Source organism: Paralichthys olivaceus, chromosome 21, assembly GCF_024713975.1.
Source record: "Paralichthys olivaceus isolate ysfri-2021 chromosome 21, ASM2471397v2, whole genome shotgun sequence".
NCBI classification, from domain to species: Eukaryota; Metazoa; Chordata; class Actinopteri; order Pleuronectiformes; family Paralichthyidae; genus Paralichthys; species Paralichthys olivaceus.
In genome coordinates, this window is record NC_091113.1 from 15,704,269 (window position 1) to 15,727,274 (window position 23,006).

Sequence of the window (23,006 nt, forward strand, 5' to 3'; positions counted from 1 at the left end):
TATATACGACAGATCAAATGGTGACAAATACAAAGTTCACTGAAGGTGAGGATGCTCTATTTGGCAATGTTGTTTTTCTGCTGTCAACCAAGGAGAAATATTCTGAAACCTTCCAAATATTTGTATGGATCTTTACATTGGGCTTAGTGATAGACAAGTGTGGATTACAGTGTCCTAGAGAAATCCCTTATAGACCCATATAGTTTTTGTGTAAAAACGTTCAGAACTTCTGCAATATTTCTTTGGAAACCAACACAAACACCATGGAACCTATAAGAAATCTTTATTTTTTGACTTCTCTATTTCATAGTTTCATGTATTTCCTCTTACTTTTAGTTCCAACATCAAAAGGACATTCTTTTGTTTAATTCAGCATCTGCAGATGGACCCACAACACACAAGGAACAAAAAATGATATACGTACGAGCAAATGAATGCAGGAATAGAGAAATAGCTGTTTTAATCACAACATTTATTAACATTTAATTAGTAGTTCTGCATTTATTTATCATTCTTATGATGTATTCTTTCTCTAATAAACATATCGTGTACATGAAATGCAAGAATGAATAAAGTGAACAAACTCTTGTATGGCATTGTATATTTGTATTACAGATATATGCATGTATTGTATTATATATATATATTATATTACTTTTATTTTGGAAGGCTATAACAGGAAGTTGCTGCTTTTATTTTGTAGTCTTCGCGGTTGTACCTTTATATACGGTCTATGGTTGGACCATAGACTGTATGGTTGTACCATAGACTGTATATAAGGTTGTACCATAGGGTTGTACCGGGTTGTACTTGTCAGATCACCACCTGATCACTGATCTGAGTCCAGTCGCTTGATGGGACGACAGAGGACAGTGAGCTGGCAGGACTTCATCATGTTTGCAGGTTGTCAGGGAACTGGTCTGTGGTCGGTGTTTCCTGTTTAGTCGGGACATGCTGTAAACCCCGCGGGACGTCACTTGTTATAAACACACGCTGGAGAATGGACGATCAGCCACAGCCTCCTCTGTTCACCTTCGGTGTGATCGCTGACATCCAGTACGCGGACATCGACGACGGCTACAACTTCACCCGGTCGAGGAGACGCTACTACCGCAGCAGCCTCCAGCTGCTGAGGAACGCCCAGAAGGGCTGGTCGGACGCGGCCGTGGCGCCGCTGTTCGTCCTCCAGCTCGGGGACATCATCGACGGCTTCAACAAGGGCCGCGGCGCCTCCGACCGAGCGCTGGACACGGTGCTGAGGGCGTTCGGCCCCGGCCCCGTGGAGGTGCACCATGTGTGGGGCAACCACGAGTTTTATAACTTCAGGAGGAGGGCGCTGCTGAGCTCCAGGCTCAACACGAGTCCCCCCCGCACTGACACCGAGCCTGCGGGCAGCCTGAGCGCGGATCAGGCTGCTCCCGATATCTACGCCTACAGATTCAGCCCGTTCCCCGGCTTCACCTTCGTTGTGCTGGACGCCTACGATGTGAGCCTGCTGGGCAGAGAGGAGTCCAGTGAAGAGTACAGGGCAGCTCTGGATGTGATCAGACAGCACAACAGCAACGAGGACCTCAACTGCCCCCCAGGTACACTGCCCTGATGAAGCCCCCTTCAACTTATATGAAGTATAACTTCAATTTAATTATAAAGGGTCACTGTGATTTAGGGCTTGGCAATAACTGTGAACACTCGGAGACTCTGGCTTGTGATCAACCTCCGTTTTTATGAATCAATATTGGATCATTCAAATGAAGATCCATTTCAGTCAGAGAATAGTTTTTTATACCCAGTCTTATGTCCAACCAGGCAATTCTGACGAGGCAAATTAAATAAACATGATTGGCAGATTCAAATGACACAGGATAAAGTTGATCAATTGGGTGGGCAGAGTAGCAACTGCAAGAGGGGGTCACACTAAAGTTAGTAATAGGAAATCCTCCATAGACCAGACCCTCTCCTTTTAGCCATTGCAGCCTACTCAAGACTAACTCCTTGGAAGTATGCAGCGTCTGAATTTACTTGCTTTTACTATCTGGCAGTCTCCTTCCTTTCTGTCAGTGTATATCACTATGTTTTTATGTTTCTATGTAGTTTCAGGGTTAGAGGGCCTAGAGAGCAGATTTACCATGTTCAACGGTGGGTTCAGTAAGGACCAGCTGGACTGGCTAGAGTATGTGCTGTCGTCGGCTGATGAGAAGAAAGAGAGAGTCACCATTGTCAGTAAGTGGAATCTTTCGTTTTTATAAAATCTGATCATTTGTTATTCCTAGTATCTCTCCATTTGAGTTGGGAAATATGTAAAGTACAATTTACCAGTTGATTATTCAGGCACTGAGATTCAATTGACACACTGGGGTTAGCAGGTGCAGATCCACATTTAGTCAGTATGAACTGTTTCTAATAGACTGACTCTAAAATACTTTAAAATGTGTCTTCAGTGTTTCACAACATTATTATTTACTGCATGTTGTTGTTGTCATGATTTAATAAAATTTTGTTTAAGTGATCAAACCTTTGAGGCGTTCTTACACTGTCACTGACCTGTAGTTGGTGATCAGTGCATGCTCAGGCACATTTAAAATACCAATGCACTACTTTATTGATGGGCTCCCAGGTCTGAAATCATTAATGTTTGCTTAAACCAAATTGTCAATGTGACGATGAAGACTGAAACCTGGCAACCACCAATTATTGTTCTATCACTTTTTCTCCCTTAGGTCACCTACCTGTCCACCCCCACTCCACAGATCCCATCTGCCTTGCGTGGAACTTCGATGAGCTCCTGGCCATCATAAAGTCCCACAGCAGCGTGGTGTGTTTCATGGCAGGCCACGACCACGACGGCGGATACTGCCAAGACAAAGATACTGGCGTGCACCACCTGACGTTGGAGGGGGTGATTGAGACTCCGCCTGACAGCGACGCCTTTGGCACGGTCTCCGTGTACGAGGACAGGATGGTGCTGAAAGGGAACGGAAGGATCGCAGATCGAGTATTTCTGTTTTAATCTCACAGCAGAGGCCTTTGACTTTAAGTTTTATGACTTTACACCCTTGTAGTTTTATTTAAAGGCCAAGGTGGTGAAGTATGGACAATTACTGTATCACAAAACAGTCACTCTGCTGTGTTTTCTAGACAAATGCTGTCATATCCACTTACCTGATCAGAACAGATCAACAACTGCAGTACCTCAAATATTTTATTAAACTTATGACTACTGGTTAAAAGCAATTCAGATAATATGAAGTGTATCCAGATAATGGTTGCTTTAGGGGATTACCCATTAAATGCATATTTATATATTTTAAGAGGGAAGTGATTTTTCTTTAAGAATTGCTGAGTTTTTTTTATTGTTTGCTTCTTGCACTAAACTGACTCTCTTACACTCTACTTTTATTGTGGTTAGAAGTTTGATAAGTGAATTGTATTAACTGACAAATATTGATGCCCAGTTATGAGGTGATGAAATCAGCTCGAGATAAGTGCACTTGTTTTGTGTGCAATGTAAAACAATCAGTTCAATGAATAATAAAATTAAAAACTTCATACCAGTAGTTGCACTTTCCTGTTCAGCCGACTGTCACCACCTTATTGCTGTCAGTTTCAATTATATTAAATTGTCTTGCAGTTCATTCTAGTTGATTGATTGTACATATCTGTAGATGGCATTTTCCTTATTGTAGCTATCTCTGAGACAACCGTGTTAACTCCATCCATTGAAGACTGTAAGAGGAATGTAGCACCTGCCATCATAATACAATTCGCTTTACAAACGTAAAAGCAGTCGACTACTACAAATGTCATACGAAATGTCCTGCAAATGTAATAGCTATTACTAGATAGATTTACGTTTCTCAAAACAATTCTGTGAACTGAACAGGAATGATAAAGCTGCATGCGTGTTTGAGAGAGAGAGAATGACAGACAGTGGAAGAGAAGGTAGAAGGTGGACTTGTTAATGCAGAGTCTAAATTGTTTCTGCAAGTTATTTTTAACTTTTTCAGAGCGCTGCTTTGACCCGTTCTGCCCAAACCCATGATATTTTCTAATGAGCTGATTCTAATCGAGCACATTCGCAGGTGTATATGTAAATAGACAAAATACACTGACGACGAAGACCTTTTTTCATTTTCTATTACATTTGTGGAAGCTGAAGATTTTCACTGTCCCACAAAAGTATCAACACCATGCAAATATAAGAGCTATGACGTTGGCAGGAAATTACATCTGTGCTAGGCAACTGCTATTACATTTGTGAAATTATTATATTAAAAGTTGCAGATTTGTATTAAGCTTGTGGGCTGTTATTACGTTGTTATTAGGTAAGCTAGTAAGGGGACATTTAGTAGCTAATATAATGATGCGATGACTCATTTTACAGTGATCATACAACTGTAAAATGTAAATAAAATAAATAACTAACATGTATATAATAAGTTGTATCGTTCACTGCAACACTGTACAAATACAGAGTAAGCAGTTCATTGTTGAACTACTTTTATGTACACTATTTTGTACAATCAGATAAGTGGGCAATTGAGATAATGCAGTTTAAAAACTATTCGACGTGGGGGTATGATACGCAGGGTGATGGCTATATTTCCGACAGTCCGTGAAGGCCGCCGCGGCGGCACAGACGTGGCCGTGGCGCTGCTGCTGCGTTCAAGTGACGCAGTGTCCCGTGCGGAGCAGAGAGGGGGCGAAGTTTCACTCTGCACTGCAGCCCGAGCTGCTGCCGGACTCCAACACAACAATGGCGACTCCCAGTCCCGACAGCAACTCCAGCGGCCGCGTGGTGGGATCCACGTCGCACCAGCTCCACCAGCACACGCAGAGCAGCAGCATGCAAGGTGGGCGATCACAGCCTGCGACCCGCGTCTCCGCCGGAGAGCCCGCAGATAGAGAGGACATGTAGCTCGTAGCTTCAGAGGCAGAGACAGACCCGTGAACACAGACGCCATAAACTAGTATTTCCGGTCAGAACTTTCAAGATAAGATCCAGATCGTAGTCCTTAAGGTCTAACCTTGCTATGTGGTCGTTTAAGAATCGTGAAAAGGTTTAATTATAAGTCAACTGATCTACTTATGCAAATTGCAGACTGTGGACTGGTCTCGTGAAGTGTAGCTGGTAATCTAAGTTATTTTATTGGCAGTAGAAAAGGAATGATGTGTTAAAACAGAACAAAACAGGTCATTTCTAGAATATCACTTAGATTTGTCTGTTGCATGACAATGGCAGAAACATAGTAGGCCGATGCAATAAGGAATCTAAGGACCAGCGCGATTAATTTGACTATTTCTTACGACTGACACATACAGTTATATATTGATATATGCACACCTGTGAATTGAGATTTTGCATGAAATAATTCTCAACACTTTAGTGGAGCTAGCCATTTTTGAAGCTGCTCTGTAATTTTGTTTTTCTTAATTTATTTAGAATGATACAATGTGCTATTGATAGCTACATTTTTTGGTCCAGATTTGGCCCACATCCCACGTCCGGCCCACATACCTCATGGAATGATGGCACTTGGGTGGTCTGCTCCTGTTTGCCAGATCTCAGCCACAAGTAAGCCATAGCAATACTGCATGCCAACCAAAGATGGCTCAAGTTAGTTTTGTGCTATTTGGGCCACAGTCACCATTCATGATTTTGTTTTCGGGCCACAAGGACCCCGTACACACCTGGTATTAACATGTGGTTTTTGTGATCCGATCACAAGTGGACAGCTCTAAATACAGATGTGAAAGTACTCAGATTGGATGGCAATCCAATCACACCAGACCACATTTGAAGTCTCATGTTTCCAAATTGTTTTAACAGTGTAAACCTGCTGCAGCTTCACTATGAATCAAATTTATTTTTGTCTTTTCTTTAATTTGTATGTGACCACTGCCAATAGCAACACTGATCACCACACAATGAGCGATTCTTTCCTTAAATCGGTGAAATCTTGAGTCACAGGTGGACGGCATTCATTGAGACTCTCATGACTTGTCTCTGTACTTCCTGCTTGCATCATCAGACACACTTATAAAAACAACATAACTTGGTCTTCCTGAACAGAAATGGCGTACATGTTTGTTTGTCTAGAGCAGGGAGGTAAGATCCGACCTGAGATCCGACCACAAGACGCATATGGGGCCACTTTTTAACGCTAATCCAGCTGTCCACTTGTGATTGTATCACAAAAACCATATGTTAATACCAGGTGTGTATGGGGCCAAGAAGGCCAGAAGTGGCCCCCATCCTTACACATATATTTTAGAATATTAAAATATGCAAACTTCAATCATAGTCAAGTACTGAACAACTCACATTCCTTTATGTGAGTCACAGTGTGGCTGTGTGGTGTAGCAAAACTAGTGTAGTGTATGAAGTCGCGCTTTTATTTTGAAGGCTGAAACTCGCCTAGCTTGAAGTAGCTCCCTGAAGCTACAGCGGGTTAACAGTGATGTGTAGCTCCGGAGCCAGAAGGCCTGAAGTGGAGCTGTGCTCTCAGTCTGCCATGTTTCAGTCACACACCAAACCACCAAGCCTCGACACGAAACACAGGAAGTCATCAGATGTCTTGTTATTCAGCGATATTAACACAGCAGGCTGCTCCATGCACCAGCAGGGCCTAGTCTTTAAAGTGTGTCCCTCCTCAGCCAGGCCAGTGATCACACACAGACACACACACAGACACACACACAGCTCAGGTCAGACATATTGATCGAAGTGTGTGTATGGAGATGTGTTAGCCTCGGCGGTGTGACAGTGTTTACTCTCTCAGTGTCAAAGTATTCCAGTCTGTTTACCTCTTGCTCCTCTGACCGGAAACAACATGTCTGTCTCCGTGCTAACGTGATAGAAACCTGTTACACTGCAAGCTAAGCTAAGCCAGAATGTCGTGTGATGCAACCTAGTCTCCCGAATACACACTCTAAATCCATTATCGGACGGAAAGCCAAGCCTGACCGCGGCCAAACGAAATCCACTTCCCAGTCATAAAAAAAACAAGCGTCCAGTAGCATCTGTGGATCTTAGCTGTAGCTAGTTTGTGAACAGGTTCAATTAATGTTTGTTACTAGCATTAGCAATTAGCACTTATAATCGCTCGTGTCCGAACACATATTGTCGCCACAGCGGGTCAGACCCTGTGATATTTACCTGGAAACCAACGCGTCAGGCTGGGTCGCGTCCGATAATGGATGTGTTGATTGATTGATTGTTTTAGCTCATTAGCAGCCGAGCAGTTGTTGTGTCCAGATGTGTGTGGCAGAGGTGTAGTATCAAATGTCTTATCTAAACCCTACAGAACCCAACACCTGCTGGAGATGTCAGAATGAAACAGGTATTCACTCTCTACTCTACTAGGTCTTAGTCTTAGTCTGCTGCTGGAGGTCATTTGTTTACAACTGTGTTTGACACATGTTGGCAAAGGCACCCCCCCCCCCCTCCAGATGTTCCCTAAACACCCTCTTCTGTTGATCTGTATTTCCTCCTTGTTTCTTTTCCTTTTCAAACAACCCCTGCACTTTTTTTAAACCCTCTTACTCCATGCATGTCTTCCATGTAGTCTCCATGTTAGAATGAGCGGATGTAGACACAAGCTGACAGATCCCATGTGATGAGGCGCTGCATCCGAGCGGCCACGTTTCCAGGAGCGTCGTCCTCGGCGGCACAGACATCAGAATGTGGCTGTTTCAGTGTGCCGCTCATACACAGACTGTCACTAGTGTGCTTATCCACACACTCCTCTCCTGATGGTGTGCCACTCTTGTTATGCTGCCAACTGTACATTCATAGTGATTTTCCACCTCTGGTCCACTGGTACACAATATGTAAAAAAAATGGGAGTTTAATCTTGTTCCACTGGCTCATAACATTCCCAACTGGCCAATGACAGTTCTTACTAAAGCCTGACTGATGTTGATTTTTCGGGGGCCGATGCTGATATTAGGGAGTGAAAAGGCAACTTGAGCGATTCGCCGCTCCGTTGCGTTCACAACAACACAGAAATCTCCAGGGCGTTCAGGTGAGGGGCGGCGCAGCAGGTAGAGGCAGGACATATAAGTTCTGCTGCGGAGATCATGTGTTTTTGTTTACAGCACATTGACACCGGTAACGGTCCTTATCACCAGAAGTTCTCTTGATATCTCCGTCAGTGTCTTCTACATGTGTGGCACCGCTTTTTCATCCTCAGATTATTGTATTGTTTTTGCATCTTGCTCGCGATAGAAATATCATCAACACGCCCACACGCTCGCGGTGAATCCTCGCAGCGGACGTGCTGCTGTGTTTTTACCAGGGGATTGGCTGGAGAAACTCTGCAGGAAGTCTGGAGGCTCTCAGTCCGACATTTGCTTTCACACATACAGCCCCTCTGTCCGGAGGATCTCTGGAGATCGGTGCATGTCTGAAAGCAGCTTATGATTTTTTTCCCCATAGACACAGAGGTAAATGTTGGACCCATTTTAGTTTACAAGCCACATATCTCACGGATATCCTGAAACTAAAATGGCCATTTTGTGGTTTGTCTCAGAAAAACACAGACAACTTTTCTCTCTGTTTGTTCTGGTCTAGTTTCACTACAGGGCGGCCACTTTCCAAGGAAACGACTTGTATACGAAACCACGAGTTAGAAGTTAAAACTGAAACAAAATTTGAAGTATCAGTTGTAACAGGGATATAAATAATTGAACAGGTGCCTGTTAATCATCAAAACATCTGCATTGTAAAGTACGCCGCTAGGTGCTTGCAAAAGATGTACATGCAGTGTGCAAGTGACATTAGAAGCTACTGTTTAAAGCCGATTGTCAAATTATATTAATCAGCAAAGGAAACATGGGTACCAAATATTCACCAACTTTCCAAGTGTTTCTGATTTGAGTTTGCATTCACGTAGGTTTTTAACAGACGTTGGTGGCCCTGATCACGGAAATCCTCTGTGGACCAGATCGTCTCACTTCGGTTCGGCCTTCGTGGTCTACGCTGCCAATGGAGGAAGCGGGTAGACCGCATCCTCCCAAGGATGCAGCCCCTGAACTGGGATACAGCTGTTGTCTGCCAGTGGAACGTGGCTCTTTAAAGAGTAGAGCGGCAACATAACCTCTCAGGAAAATGGCTTAAATCACTAAAACAAGACTGGCACACCACAAGGGATTTCTTCTTGATCACAGTATCTCATTCTTGATCACACTCGTTTTTCTTTCCTTTGCTGTACTGAAGTGACAACTGCAGGGGGAGGGAGGGATGGGGGGGGGTAACAGTAAAGAGAGAGAGAACAAAATCATTTTAATACATTCTGCAGTCGGGCTAAGATTGACTAAACCTAATAAAACTGGTTTCTCACACCCCCACACTCACACACACACACACACTGTGGCAGTGCACTGACCCAGACCCACCATTCTAATTATAATGGTGATTCTTCCACCACCAGCTAAAGCACATTCACAGTAACCTGCCCTGTATTCCACTTCCAGCTTTTGACTCATGATGGGATGGCACTTGCTAAGAATGACCCACTACTAGCACATAGAAACAGGCCCTAAGGACATGTAGTAAAATGTGTTTTCTTTACTTCAGGGTTTCAGATAAGCCTGTCTGGAGTTTCCCAAAGTAAGCAATAGACTCGCACACAAAGCACACCGACCTCTTACGATATGTGGGTACACCTCAGTAGTCTAAAGTGGTTTCTATTCCCTCACTGCCCTTCAGCCAAGTCCTGTTTCTGTCCAGTCTGATGAGCAGGCACGCTGCTGGTTAAACACCCATCGGCTTTGTTATTCACCTCCACGATCTTCATCACGCTCTCATGTAATCGTACGGAGCAGGCGAAATGAAACCACAGTAGACTATTGAAGCAGCCTGTGTGGTGCTCTGGTAGTTGGGGAGTCTGTCCACTGTTCCACTGCTATGAACTGTCACGAATTCAGTTAAACAGCCCACAAACATTCATCGGGCACCGGGGCTTAAAGGTTAAAGGGATCTGTTTGCACTCGAGAGCTGTTTGAACAGGGCACGGCAAAGAAAACTCAACACTTGAACGCAGCACTTTGCAAAGAAGCTAATACAAGTTAGCAGTTTTAAAGGTGACACACAGAACGCTCTAACATCTACTTATCTGAGCTTAATTTCATTTGAATCAGTATTAAAGTGCTGTCTTAAGTGTTGGGTCACTTTGATTTCTCGAGGGAATTGTTCAGGTTTTAATTTGCATTGGAAATGATTTTGACCGGGGTTCCCAATATCAAGAACCTGCACTGTGGCTCTTTTCGGCAATACAAATAATTAGAATGCATATATTATTTGTACCACATTCAGCTAAAAGACCTGATGCAGTGTTGGTAATGGAAACCCTTGTTACATGTGGGCACTTGGCTTGTGATCGAAATGCATTTTGTGCTTCTTCTGACATTGAGAAGAGCTTGAGATAACCCAGAGGTCAGTCTCTGTATGAGAACGGCACTAAACACTGAACCTTTAAACCACATTGATGCCACAAAGGTTACACTATCCCCTCCTGACCTATTGTGAAGATGTAACTGCACAAAGCACAATAATGTGCTGGTACATTTTGTGGATTAAATTCCTTAATGCTGCATTTTGCACATTTTCAGCAAAGGCTTATCTCAAGTGTGTATAGTCAGATTTGACTGAGATGAGACAAGCATTTTATCACACTCTACTGTGTGTGTGTGTGTCCCCTGCGTGCATCAGCTGGTTGAAGCCACAGTGCAGCGTGCATGTGGTGGGGATCTGCATCTGTCTCTCTCTCTCTGTCCCGCCAGGTAAACGTAAAGCGCTCAAGCTGAACTTCGCCAACCCGCCAGTGAAACCAACCTCCAGGCTCCCGCTCCATCCAACGCCCCCGTCTTTCCAAAACCCTCACATGTGAGTACAGACAGGACGGGATGTCCAGACAACTCAGTTTGTTGTTGTTTTTTCATCTAGACCCGTGTCCGGTATTTCAGCTGGTCCCAGGAACAAGACAGTGTTTTCGTCTTTGTTTATTTATTTGTTTGTTCATTTTTCCTTCTCTCTCTCCCTCCAGAGAGCGTCTGCGGACACACAGTATCGAATCGTCGGGGAAGCTGAAGATCTCCCCTGAGCAGCATTGTGACTTCACAGCGGAGGATCTGAGAGACCTCGGGGAGATTGGCCGCGGAGCGTACGGCTCCGTCAACAACATGGTCCACAAACCCACAGGCCAGATCATGGCTGTCAAGGTGATAGGCTGATTGGTTCTAATAGACCCACCTGAATCTACCTCGTGCATAACAATTTATCACGTCAGAATACAGAATCTGAAAAAAACTAAAATACAACTGGGCAGAATTTCATTCATCCAAAATAAAGAATTTCTGCAATGTTTGTGTTCAAGGGAAACAAGTGGAAGGAAGTGCAGCTTTGAAAAGAAAATGATACAATCTTTATCATTTAAAATGTCTGTAGAATCAAATCAATCTTTGTCAGTTTCCATATAGGATGAAAATCCCCAAAAGTTCAAAATCATCCCACTGACATCAGCCTGATGATGATTACTTAACTGAAGAGGGAACACACACACACATGCACATACTTCCATGTATGTGAGGACACTGATGGGCCTAATGCATCTCCCACACCCTTACCCTAACTAAAGTACACACATCTACCAATGATCAGTAATGGATACAATCATTAGCGATAGCTCTTAATTATCCATAGCAAAGAAAATCAGATTGTGTGAGCCCATCAATGGGAAGCTGAATGGTTGTGTTGTGGATGCTGTGGAAAGGTGTCGACTGAAAACACGCGTTTGTGTCGTTCGTCCCTCAGAGGATTCGCTCCACTGTGGATGAGAAGGAGCAGAAGCAGCTGCTGATGGATCTCGACGTGGTGATGAGGAGTAGTGACTGTCCCTACATCGTTCAGTTCTACGGAGCTCTTTTCAGAGAGGTCTGCCACACACTTCCTGTCTGGACTCCTAAACTGTCTGTGTTTACATTGCATTATAACTCAATGATTCTCAGTGAGTCGTCAATAAGTGTCTGCGGCCACTCCCTGTGCCTTTTTGCAAAAAGAGTTTTGATGGAAACTAACCTTTTGCTCTGTGTTTCAGGGGGACTGTTGGATTTGTATGGAACTTATGGCTACCTCATTAGACAAATTCTACAAATATGTTTATTGTGCATTAGATGACGTCATTCCAGAGGAAATATTAGGCAAAATAACATTAGCGGTAAGTGGATGATTCACTTTTTCCTCTCTGATTTAAACTTCACACCATTTTATAATCATTAAAAGAAATGACCAGACGTGTTTTGATTTTGTCTTCCACAGACCGTTAAAGCACTGAACCACTTAAAAGAAAACTTGAAAATAATTCACAGAGGTAAGTTTTAAAGTCTGTATCTATATATATATATTGTGTCTGTCAACCATAGAATATTAGTCTGAGTGTGAACAGTATTTTAGTGTTACAGGAAGATGTCAAATTAAAATGCTTTTTTTATGAAAACATATATAAATGTTTTGAAACAGACTCATATTCCCTCATTTCACAAGATACAACTTTGTATTTTGTGTCATTGCAGACATCAAACCTTCCAACATTCTTATGGACCGAAAGGGTAACATCAAGCTGTGTGATTTTGGCATCAGTGGTCAGCTGGTCGACTCCATAGCCAAGACCAGAGATGCAGGCTGCAGGCCGTACATGGCGGTGAGTCATCAGCGCTAATGACTGGTTGAGCTCAGGTTCATTTGAATCCTCACATTCAGTTTCTTTTGTTCATCTGCATCTGTTGTGTTTCTCTTCTCATGTAATCAGTTTTTCACCTCATATTTTACCCATCTGTGCAACATAGAAATGTTTTTTTGCACTTGACATCAAATGCTGCAGAAGTAGAATCCAGTTTGATGATCCCTCAGCAACTTCTCTCAGTAGCACGTGTATTTTTACATCACTGACACACTGATCCATTGTGGGAAGTCTGGACGCACCAGGAGCAGGATTTATCTGTGTTGGAGAGAATCTCTTGATAATCTTTGAAATTTCTTGTTTCAGCTGTTGTGGTTTTAAATTTAAGTCAAAATGACAGTGAAGATGATGCACCTGTGTTCAAACTGATGTGTTAAGTTAAAACACATGCGTTGTTTGATGTTGTCTACACATTTATAGTTAATAACTGACAGTTATGGACTAGGACTAGCTTCAAGTTAATATACCAATAATGTGGATCTTTGCAAGTTGCAAATGAACAACTGTCCAGTAGGGGTCAGTGCAGTATCTCAGTACCTTAGTCTTTCTCTTGTTTGTGTTTTCAGCCTGAGAGGATAGACCCCAGTGCTTCCAGACAAGGCTACGATGTCCGCTCTGATGTGTGGAGCTTGGGAATCACCCTGGTGAGACACCTTGTTTTATCATGAAGCGTAACTTATGTTTGTTAAGTCTGTCAGTCTGCTCAAAGCGCCTGGTTTGTGTTTGTCCTCAGTATGAGTTGGCCACAGGAAGGTTTCCTTATCCCAAGTGGAATAGTGTTTTTGATCAGCTGACACAAGTGGTGAAAGGAGAACCTCCTCAACTCAGCAACTCAGAGGAGAGACAGTTCTCGCCCAAGTTCACCAACTTCGTTAACCTATGGTAAGAATTATTATTACACTCAGTCACATACAAACAAGTATAATGTGTGTGTGTGTGTGTGTGTGTGTGTTGGCAAAAAATGTATACAGTGTGTATATATACACAATTAAACATTCTTCATGAGTAAATAACAGTGTTTTAGAAACGACAACATGAAAATAAAAATGTAATAAGATCCACTTAGCGCTCAGCTATCAAGCCACACCTCCCAGTTTTCATTACCTCCGCCAAGGAGGTTATGTTTTCAACTGCGAGATTACACAAAATCTACTGAACCAGTTTCCATACAATATTGTAGAGGGGTTGGACATGACCCAAAGAAGAATCTGTTAAATGTTGGAGCAAATCCAAATAAATGGGCAGATCCAGGATTTTATTTTTCACTTGCTTTGCAGCGTTTCCCTCAGAATCAATTCAATCTCTGGCTGTAGCGTGTGCATGCCACCTGCGGGTATGCACACATCTGCAGCTGACATTATGAGGTCTGTCTGGACTGTAACAACTTAATGAGCGTAACCTGTAACACACGATACGATACAATGACTGTTTTTTGCACATGGACTGGACTCATTTTTACAGTTTCACCATGGATTTACTGTACGGACATTTTTCGAGGATTTAAGTCATGGAAGCAGTGTGGTCTGCTGCTGAATGCTTTTACCCCTGTGCTGACCATGTCTAATGTTTTTACTCTTTCTTTCCAGCCTTACAAAGGATGAATCAAAAAGGCCAAAGTACAAGGAGCTTCTGGTGAGTTCTAGCAGTTTGGTTTAGTTTCAACCCACATTTCCCAAAATAAGTCCAAACGCACACAACTCTTCTTGTTATGGGCATTTAATTTTATACTTACTAGTCAAATGTTTAATCTATTTACATGTATATACTAATACTTATGGAGAATTTGGTGGATGAATAGTCGGTAGTTGTCTAAGAATGAAATTTCTTAATTCCTACACACAATGAAACCCCTGATAAATGTGTCTTCAGAACATTTAAAGCTACGCTAACTAAAAATCTTCATGTAAACAATCAACTGTTTAATGTGAAATTCGTAGCTCATAGTGATGCAGCCTCATAGAATGATCATTCAGCAGTCTCAGAGTAACATAGATGTGTGAATGGTTCACTAACACATCTACCATGATGACTTTCAGAAGGGGGAAACTTGTCAGGGTTTTATTTTCAGCCTCCTCTGCTGCCCTCAAGTGGCAAAAAGTGTGGTTACAGGAACCAGTCTTAACGCTGTGTGTATCCTTCCCCTCAGAAACACTCCTTCATTCTGATGTATGAAGAGCGTTTCGTGGACGTCGCCAGTTACGTGTGTCGCATCCTGGATCAGATCCCCACCTCTCCCATCTCTCCTATGTACGTGGACTGACTGTGTTAGGATGGGGCGGGGCGGGGCACTAAGCTTTGTGATGCTCGACATCTTTGCCCTCAGAGTTACGCAGGAGCTCTGCCTGTTTTATCCACACGTTCCAAAGAGCAACAGGAACTAAGTCCAAATTGCCCGGTGCAATAAGATGAATATTGTTAAGCGAACACTTCCACCTCCCATCACCTCCTTTAGTGTCAGTGAAAGCTGAAGCGTCATCACACATCTTCAGCCAGAAAAAATTTACATAACATTGTCTTAGTGAAATGCAGCACATCTTTACGTGATGAAAAAGGAGTAGAGTATACATAAATGGTGTGTGTGTGTGTGTGTATGTATGAATATATATATATATTTATATGTTTATGTACACACACACACTTGAACTTTTACACAAATACAGAATTTACCAAATAAAAATGTTTAACAGTGACACTCACGACGTATGAACAAAATTAGCCGCCTGTTGGATTGTACATTGGGGACTGTATGTATGCATATGTGTGTTCACCTCTGAGTTGTTGACATGTACAGATGTATGCTAAATAGACCTCCTGTCAAAACACACACTTCTCACGCAGTTTGTTGTCGGCACCTGCGCTCGTGGTAAACGAATGAGTGCGTGTAAGTGTTTGTCTCTGAAAGCTCATGGATATACGGTGGCGTGGCTTTACTTTTTTTTTTTTCTTTGTTCAATATGCAATCTGTGAGAGTTTGTCTGCATCGGGACAACATACGTCTCTCACATCCACTGCTTACTCCAGCGGGTCCCTCTCATATGTTGTCATTACAGTGGCATCAGAGAGCTAAGCATCTGCTTTTATGAAAAATCATCTTGTGGCGGGCTGTCACGAACCCTGTTAGGTCATTGAACAACACGCAACTTTAACCCGTTAATCAAGTTGTGACTCCCAAAAAACTATGGTGCACCACAGTCTTGAGTGGCAGCCAAATAACGTTCAACACCAATGGCTGCAACCTGAAAACCCTCAGCAGCAGAGGATATGAAATTTGAATTACATGTATTAAAAGGTAGAGATGGTCATTTGTTTCTGAAACACTTATTATCTCATTTGCTGAAATCCTCTCCATGTCCCGATTACGTCCCCATTCGGACCGAATGAAATGATTCACTGGCGTATCTGTCTGTCACTAACCAGAAGCTTCAGCCGGAGAGACACACACAGCTGAAACAGAGACGATAGCCAGGAGTTAGCGAGCGAGTCACTGAGCAGTCGTCTTCCGGCAGTTGTCAGGCACTGCACGTTCACGTGTGTTGGATGTGTAGATTTGATGAGAAGGCTGATGGGACGGAGTGGGATGTATCGGTTGCATTATTTTCAATCTGTCGTCTGCTCTTGCTGGCTTTTGATTACCAGCCCTAGGTTGATTGAAGGTAAATTGAACTAACAGATGTAGCCTGCTTAATATTTAAACATCTATTTTCTACTGCTAATGTGGCTGCATGAAGGTTTAACTGATAGACGCTCTTTGTAAGCAATGTGCTGAGACTGGATAGATCATCTCTATAGAAAAAGTCACCACCCTGTTGGTGTTGTTGAACTGTAAAAGTCCTTGTTGGCTGATAATAATCTGCGAGTATTTGTCGTCTTAACTGTCACAAGTAACAGTAAAAGTCAGTGGTAGCTAAATATGAGAGGCTGCCTTCCTTAATGCTTTTCCAAAAAGAAATTACTTGTGAAGAATAAAAGCTGAAGACATTCATCATCAGAGGTTTCTAAATCTGGTTTCTTTGCTAAAGAGGAACTGGATCATTTAGTTATTGGAATTTGAACCCTATTTGAATATTTTTGACAGTTTGATGCGGCACAAGAAACCATAGAATATTTGTGTGGCAATAGGAATGGAGTTGCATCTTAATTTATTTTAATTTGTTTTAAATAATCTGAAAATACCATTAAAACCTGCATGAGTGTTGTTAAATGACCTTTAATCAGCACTTTGTCTTGCTGAAAAAAAAGATACAAATTTCTCAAATGCAATAATTAGCATAATAGATGAGAGACACAAACTGGAGCTAAGCCGATGCTACTTTGCCTGATGTCAAGTTACTTTAGGACACGATGTCCCTCAGTGTAAATGTGTATGCATATAGTGCATCTAATCTGCTGTTCCTGGCAGGTTCTGCTCGACAACTGAGGCTCATTTCCTGAACGCAGAGATGGTCAGATCAAACAGTGAGGTGATTCGGCTGCTGGGTGCAGAGAGAAAGCGCGTCCGGCGTGCTACAGTTTGAGAATGAGCCTTAACGCTCCTCAGTAGCCTGTCATAGCACTGTACAGTTAAACTGCTCATCCACACTGATCACAGATCCACCGCGCTGCCGTGCAAAAGGCAAACAGCAGTAACTACACTTGTAGAAGAGGTTTCCTGTTGAGAAAATGCTGCTAAATGACAAAATGTCCACCTACCACACAACTTCCAGGAGAGAACGGCAGCTCCCTGGATAGTTGCTGCTCTTTGACCCGAAAGGTCACCATGAACTCAGCATGTTCCACCATGACTCGGCATGTCTCTCTGGCTTGCACTGATGATTCACCATGAGTAATACATGGGAAGCATCTCCATAATCTAAAAACACCATCACCTGTCTTCCTCTGGTGCTTAAATACTAAAGTGTACCAACTGGGCTGTAGCTCAAAGAGAAGCTGCAAATTTCAGAATAAGGCGATCCACCCTCTGTTATTCCCTCACTCACGTCTACCTGCAGGGTCTGTATGGATGATAATCCTTCACAATGGGACGCTGTAGAGACTTGTAATAAATGATTTACATTTTCTTTATTATGAACAAATCCCATGGATATAACTTTGAATACAACCAGCCTTATCCTTTAATCTTGCAAATACTAATAATGTACATTTAATGTGATACAGCCTGTATGATAATAAGTCAAGAGTGTACAGTAACTTAAGTCAATGGTTGACTGTGTGTCATGACTCAGGATCAGTTGGATGATATGTCATGAGTCTGTTGAAATATTGTTACTGTTACTCTTTTGGTTTAATGTGGAAAAATGAATTTCAAACCTGATCGGTGTTGGTCATGCTTTTATTGCATTTTTGGTATTTCTCTTCATTATAGGCTTGTTTACATTAAGTCTCACTACATTAAAAGAAGTGTCATACCTAAAGGGACACTCCAGTGATTTTAATATTGTATTTAAATAAAGTTGGGAGTCTTGCACAGAGAGAATAAAAAGGAGCCTGAGACAATCTGCTAAAACGCTCCTTTGTACGGCCTGAATACAAAGGAGTGTAGAAGTCATCAGGGTTATTTCCTTTTCTTTTCAGCAGGCAGAAATAAAACTTTGCTTTATGTGTAAAATCAGTGGAGTCTCCCGTAAAATATTAATTGATAGGTCTCTACAGTTGTCAGCCATATTGGAAAATATGAGTGTTCACCCAACTATATTAAAGAGTGTCATCTCTGTTTGAAATCAGGACCTTACGTTCAGATTTTGTAATGCTTTCACTCAAAACCCTGCGCTCTCACTCAAATAGCCCCTGCATGTGCTTAGATTTCCCGAATAGGCAGTTACTTAAACTGGTTCATGCACTCCTGCTCAGGGCTCTTTAAGAAGTGAAGCTAATGCACCTGCAATGAGGGCGGGACAATTCAATTAGTCAACACCTCACCTGGCCTGTTGCACAAACTATAATATAATATAAGAGCTGAAGCTGGAGCACAGGAAATCTGTCCGAGCAACAAAATATCTGAGGGCAAGAACGCAGTTTGAACACAAGCAGGGCAAATTTGAGTGCAAGTGCAAGGTTGAGTGAAAGCATTACAAAATCGGAACTTTAAAACAATTAGCCCTTCTCCCAAACTGAAGACCACACTGAATAAAGAGAGGAAAACCCCATAGAAAAGTATCATTACTGTCCAAACACTGGGTGTGTTGGGGTCACTCGACTAAAAATAAACGTGTGTTGCTTTCTCAGGAGGATGAGACTTTAAAACCAAGATGGTGGAGACGCTTTATCGGCCAGACATGATTCTCTCTGTAGTTCAACAGAATTCTGTCTGCTCGGGTCTCTCCATTTCTATCTGTTATGCGAAGTGATGCAAACCCCTGAGAAAAAACCCACAGTCTCATTTGACACAACTGTTTTAATGCAAACCGTCTCCAGATCCGTTTTTCTCTCACGGGAAGTTTCCAGGACGCTAACTTGCAACTGGTGAATCTGAATCTCCAGGGTACACGTTGTATAAATTGCAATTAACTAGAATGTTCATATTAGATTATAAGATAATATTAAGGGCAATGGATATGATATTGTATCTTTATTGAGGGTTACAAATAAAGTTCCCATGGAAAAGATTAAAAAAACTGTATTGTGTGCTTCTTGTGACATGAATAAAAAAACTGCGGAAATTATTTTGCTGTGATAAGTTTATTGCTTTTCTTTCTGTAGTATACAGAGATGCAGGCAAATACTGTTTTTTACAATAGTAAAGCAAATCAGTGGCCAAGCAACATGGAAGCTTCTGTCAGATGTGTTTTTTTTTATTATTTTCTTTATAAGGGAAACTTATTGTGAAATGAACCCAGATAAAATTTACAAAAAATAGGCCAGTGGATATTCTTACAACAGAGAAGAGAAAGTAAAGAGTATCAGCTTTGTCTTATATTCAAGGTGGGCATTAATAAGCCTACATGTAACCATAGAACCAATTTCATAAGTGCAACACTTAATAAGTAACAGAAACAAAGCAATAATTGGTCAAAACTGAACACAAAGTGAGACAGATGTTTGCAGAGGACAAAACTAAATGCAAGAAATGTATTGGCCAGTGCACTTGAATCGTGACATTTTGAGAAATGATCACGTTTCTTTGCAGAGATTAGATGAGAAGACTGATGCCAGGCTCACAGCAGGTCCTGTAAATATGGAGCTACAGCTAGAAGACGGTCAGTTTAGTTTAGCATACAGACTGGAATAAGGGAGAAACAGCAAATCAGGCTCTCGTTTGCAACCAAATCCAATAATATGTACCTCCACTAAAATTAATTCAAAGATGCTGGAGGTGGATAAGATAAAAATGACCTAATCTTGTGAAAAGGATTATTATGGCATCTGACAGCGGATGAAGATCATTAAAGGTTCAGTGTGTAGAATTTGGTGATATCTAGTGTTGAAGTTGCATGTTGCAGCTGAACACCCGTCACCTCCCCCTCCTCCTCCAAACATGAAAAATAAACTGTGGCAGCTTCACTTGTCATAAAAACTCAAAAGGTTTTTAGTTTGTCCAGTTTGGACTACTGTAAAAAAAACATGGCAGCCTCCGTAGAGAGGACCCGCTCCAGATGTAAAAATTAAGTATTTAAATATAAAGGTCTCATTCTTGGGTAAAGAAAACTACAATTTGTACAATTTAGATGAAGCACAGGTGAAAACATTACTAGGATTAATTTATATTCAGTTTCTGCCAATAGATCCCTTTCACCTAAATCTTACACACTGAACCTTTAAGTAAGATGAACGGCGGATATTGTTACTTTTGGAAAGAGCCAAGTTACTCCCCTGTTTCCAGTCTTTGTGGAAGCTAAGCTAACAGGCTGCTAGCTTTAGACTTATTTTTAGCAGACATGACAGTGGTATCAATAATCTCATCTAATCTAATAATAAAACTATTCCTTCAAGCTTTAACATGTCTGAAAGACTGAACACTTACTGACCGAAACATAACTTTAAAGGGTGGTTTGAATGACTAATGTGTGTCTAGGCTGGCCCCTGGTACATGTTCGTGCTGTGTTTATATGCAGTATTCACAGTCAAGGTCTGAATATATTACATTTTCCTATTCACAAGTGCTAATAATGGGCATTTCCACTTTACATGATTCTTTAAGGAAAAGTGTTTTTAAGAAAGCATGGCTTCTCAAAGTGGTTCCTTCACTTTGCATCACATTTTTAAGAGATTTACGAAGAAATGTCCGTAGTCGGAGTGGTAGCACTGGAGTTTTCCGGTAAATACTAAAGAGCCCCAATCTATTAGAAAGGAATGACAGTATAAATACAGGTTAAAGTATAAATATAAAAACACAAAATAAATAAATGTGATTGGTCTGGGGATGGAAAGGGTGAATTTGTTTAAGGACAAAAATAAAAGTACTTTAAAATAGAGATGAAGTTGTATTTTCGTTAACATTCGTCAGATTTTGCAGCTAAAATAAAACTGACTTTTTTGTTGGAGCTTTCTTTAACAATATCAGTCAATAGCTGTCATGGCATTAAAAAATTGTAAAGGGGGAAATTGGTATAAAAGTGGTAGTAATAAAAAGCTGTTGGAAATAAGGCACAGTTTGTCTGCCGATTCTAGCGATAAGACCAAAGTTTTTCAAAGACATGAATTTCTCTTCATAATGTTGTCCCTGTGGATAAATAGGCCAAATAGTGAAAAGAAACGTATAAAAATAGGACCTTCAAAGGAATCACAAACACTTCTACACACATTCTATGTTCAAGCAAATTGTGACAAATGTGTATTAAGCTAGAGGTGCACAGTGAGATTTTTTTTGTCATATTTACATCATATAAGGAATTGATTACATAATACACTTGATTTGTGGCTTGTGACTTTTTTCCACACCACTGACAAAATATGCAGATGTCAACTTGTCTCTGTCACTACAGATAGTTATGATATTTACAAAATGGCCGTACGAAGCAACCCAATTCACCTTGTAATTCCTTTCATTTTTCCAGTAATACAAACATAGACTCAGAAAGTATACAATGATTGTCTTCAAGTCTAGGTGGCGTTAACACTGATATTGCATAAAGTTTTGGTTTAAAGCACTGTAATCACGTCCTTCCATTATCTAGAAAAATCCTTCATGTGTCCACTGAGATACTTATTTGGCAGTTGTGCACATCGCCGTCCAAAAAGACATCGATTGTGTCAAAAAGCATCTTGTCTTTGGATTCTGGGTCTGATGACTACAGAAGAACCTCATTTCAATGAAGTGGAGGAAATAAGCCAAAATGTAATCTGTTCAATCTGACTCAGCCAACAATGTTTGAATGAAGGCAAACGGTCAACGTTTAATAATGTGACATCGTACTGTGGTATAACAAGAAACACATTCAGGCACTTGCTGAATTCAGTTGTTCTTTGGTATGGTCAGAGCTGATCCATACAGATACCCTTAAGCTGGTGTTTTGTGTGTGATGACTGAAAGCTAGTTTGTGGTTAGTCAGCACTTGTGATGTTGTGATGTTTCACCAGTGCTCCAGGTGAAGGTCCATGGCAGAGTTCAAGTTCATGTCTGTGACATCCAGGAACTCTGTGTTAAAGATGCTGGGGCCACTGGGTGGGGGAACGCTGAAGGCCGTGGCTGAGCTGGGTGGCATCAGGTCCAGCCACTCCATCGTTTCCCACGGCGTCTCGCTGAACGTCATGCTGACCATCCCCTGTACCTCAGGGAAGGTGGACGCCTTGCTGCTGATGGGTGACAGAGGGGTGTCCATCTGATCTCTGCTGGCCACGAGTTTGTCCTGTGGGGGATGGTGTGGGTGGCGGTGGTGGTTGTGGGGGCTGCCGTACCCATCGCCCTCTCTGTTCCCTTCATCATCAACCCCGTCCTCGGTAGCCATTTTAAGAAGGGCCACTTCCCCTCCCCGGCCGATTGGACTCCCAAGCAGAGACTCCAAGTGGCTCTCTGTGATGTGATTGCCCGAGTGGTCGTAGGGGGGCTGTGCGGGGTACAGGTGCTCATAGTGACGGTGGAACCTTGGGATGAGGAGACCGGGATACCCTGGGGACACAGTAATGTGAGGCACAACTTTGGTTACAGAGGACCTCTCCCTCTCTTCTCTGGCGTTAGCTGGCATCTCTTTAAGAGAAAGAGGAGAGGAGGGAGGGTCACAGCAGGTACTGGGATCTGAGGGCGGGTAACTCGTGTAAGGCTTGGTGATTTACATTATGGATTTTACAGCAACATGCATTCATGGTCCCAGCTACAGTTTAATTCCTGGTGACTAT

At 42.0% G+C, this 23,006-nt stretch overlaps 3 protein-coding genes and 1 long non-coding RNA gene across 23 annotated transcripts in view; 2 read left to right on the plus strand and 2 right to left on the minus strand.

Moving 5' to 3' along the window:
* Window positions 1–272: 272 nt before the first annotated feature.
* adprm (ADP-ribose/CDP-alcohol diphosphatase, manganese-dependent) lies at window positions 273–3,546 on the plus strand. Its single transcript, XM_020108053.2, has 3 exons — window positions 273–1,586; window positions 2,092–2,220; window positions 2,718–3,546. The coding sequence occupies exons 1-3, from the start codon at window positions 1,001–1,003 to the stop codon at window positions 3,005–3,007; spliced, it is 1,005 nt and encodes a 334-aa protein (XP_019963612.2). The 5' UTR covers window positions 273–1,000; the 3' UTR covers window positions 3,008–3,546.
* LOC138405988 (uncharacterized) lies at window positions 2,221–7,570 on the minus strand. Its single transcript, XR_011239660.1, has 2 exons — window positions 7,157–7,570; window positions 2,221–2,962 (listed from the first exon to the last, which is right to left on the minus strand). It is a non-coding gene; the product is annotated as an uncharacterized lncRNA (long non-coding RNA).
* On the plus strand, window positions 4,650–19,396 carry map2k4b (mitogen-activated protein kinase kinase 4b). Of its 9 annotated transcripts, XM_069517074.1 has the most exons (14): window positions 4,654–4,850; window positions 5,483–5,572; window positions 7,305–7,340; window positions 9,578–9,610; window positions 10,783–10,885; window positions 11,046–11,220; window positions 11,813–11,932; window positions 12,096–12,215; window positions 12,317–12,368; window positions 12,571–12,698; window positions 13,304–13,381; window positions 13,471–13,619; window positions 14,324–14,369; window positions 14,884–19,396. In XM_069517074.1, the coding sequence occupies exons 1-14, from the start codon at window positions 4,754–4,756 to the stop codon at window positions 14,995–14,997; spliced, it is 1,341 nt and encodes a 446-aa protein (XP_069373175.1). In that variant the 5' UTR covers window positions 4,654–4,753; the 3' UTR covers window positions 14,998–19,396. The 9 variants fall into 9 exon arrangements, with proteins under 9 accessions (XP_069373172.1, XP_069373175.1, XP_069373168.1 ...); XM_069517067.1 differs by lacking the exon at window positions 7,305–7,340 and having other exon boundaries at window positions 4,658–4,850; XM_069517066.1 differs by lacking the exon at window positions 9,578–9,610 and having other exon boundaries at window positions 4,659–4,850.
* The window catches only part of myocd (myocardin), a 129,841-nt gene continuing 126,228 nt past the window's right edge, over window positions 19,394–23,006 (minus strand). For 10 of the 12 annotated variants that reach the window (XM_069517055.1, XM_069517057.1, XM_069517056.1 and 7 more), the window contains one exon: window positions 19,394–22,857. In XM_069517055.1, coding sequence (XP_069373156.1) covers window positions 22,244–22,857 — 614 coding nt within the window. In that variant the 3' untranslated portion in view covers window positions 19,394–22,243. The remainder of the gene's footprint in view (window positions 22,858–23,006) is intronic. The other 2 variants (XM_069517058.1, XM_069517063.1) reach the window with 1 other exon arrangement.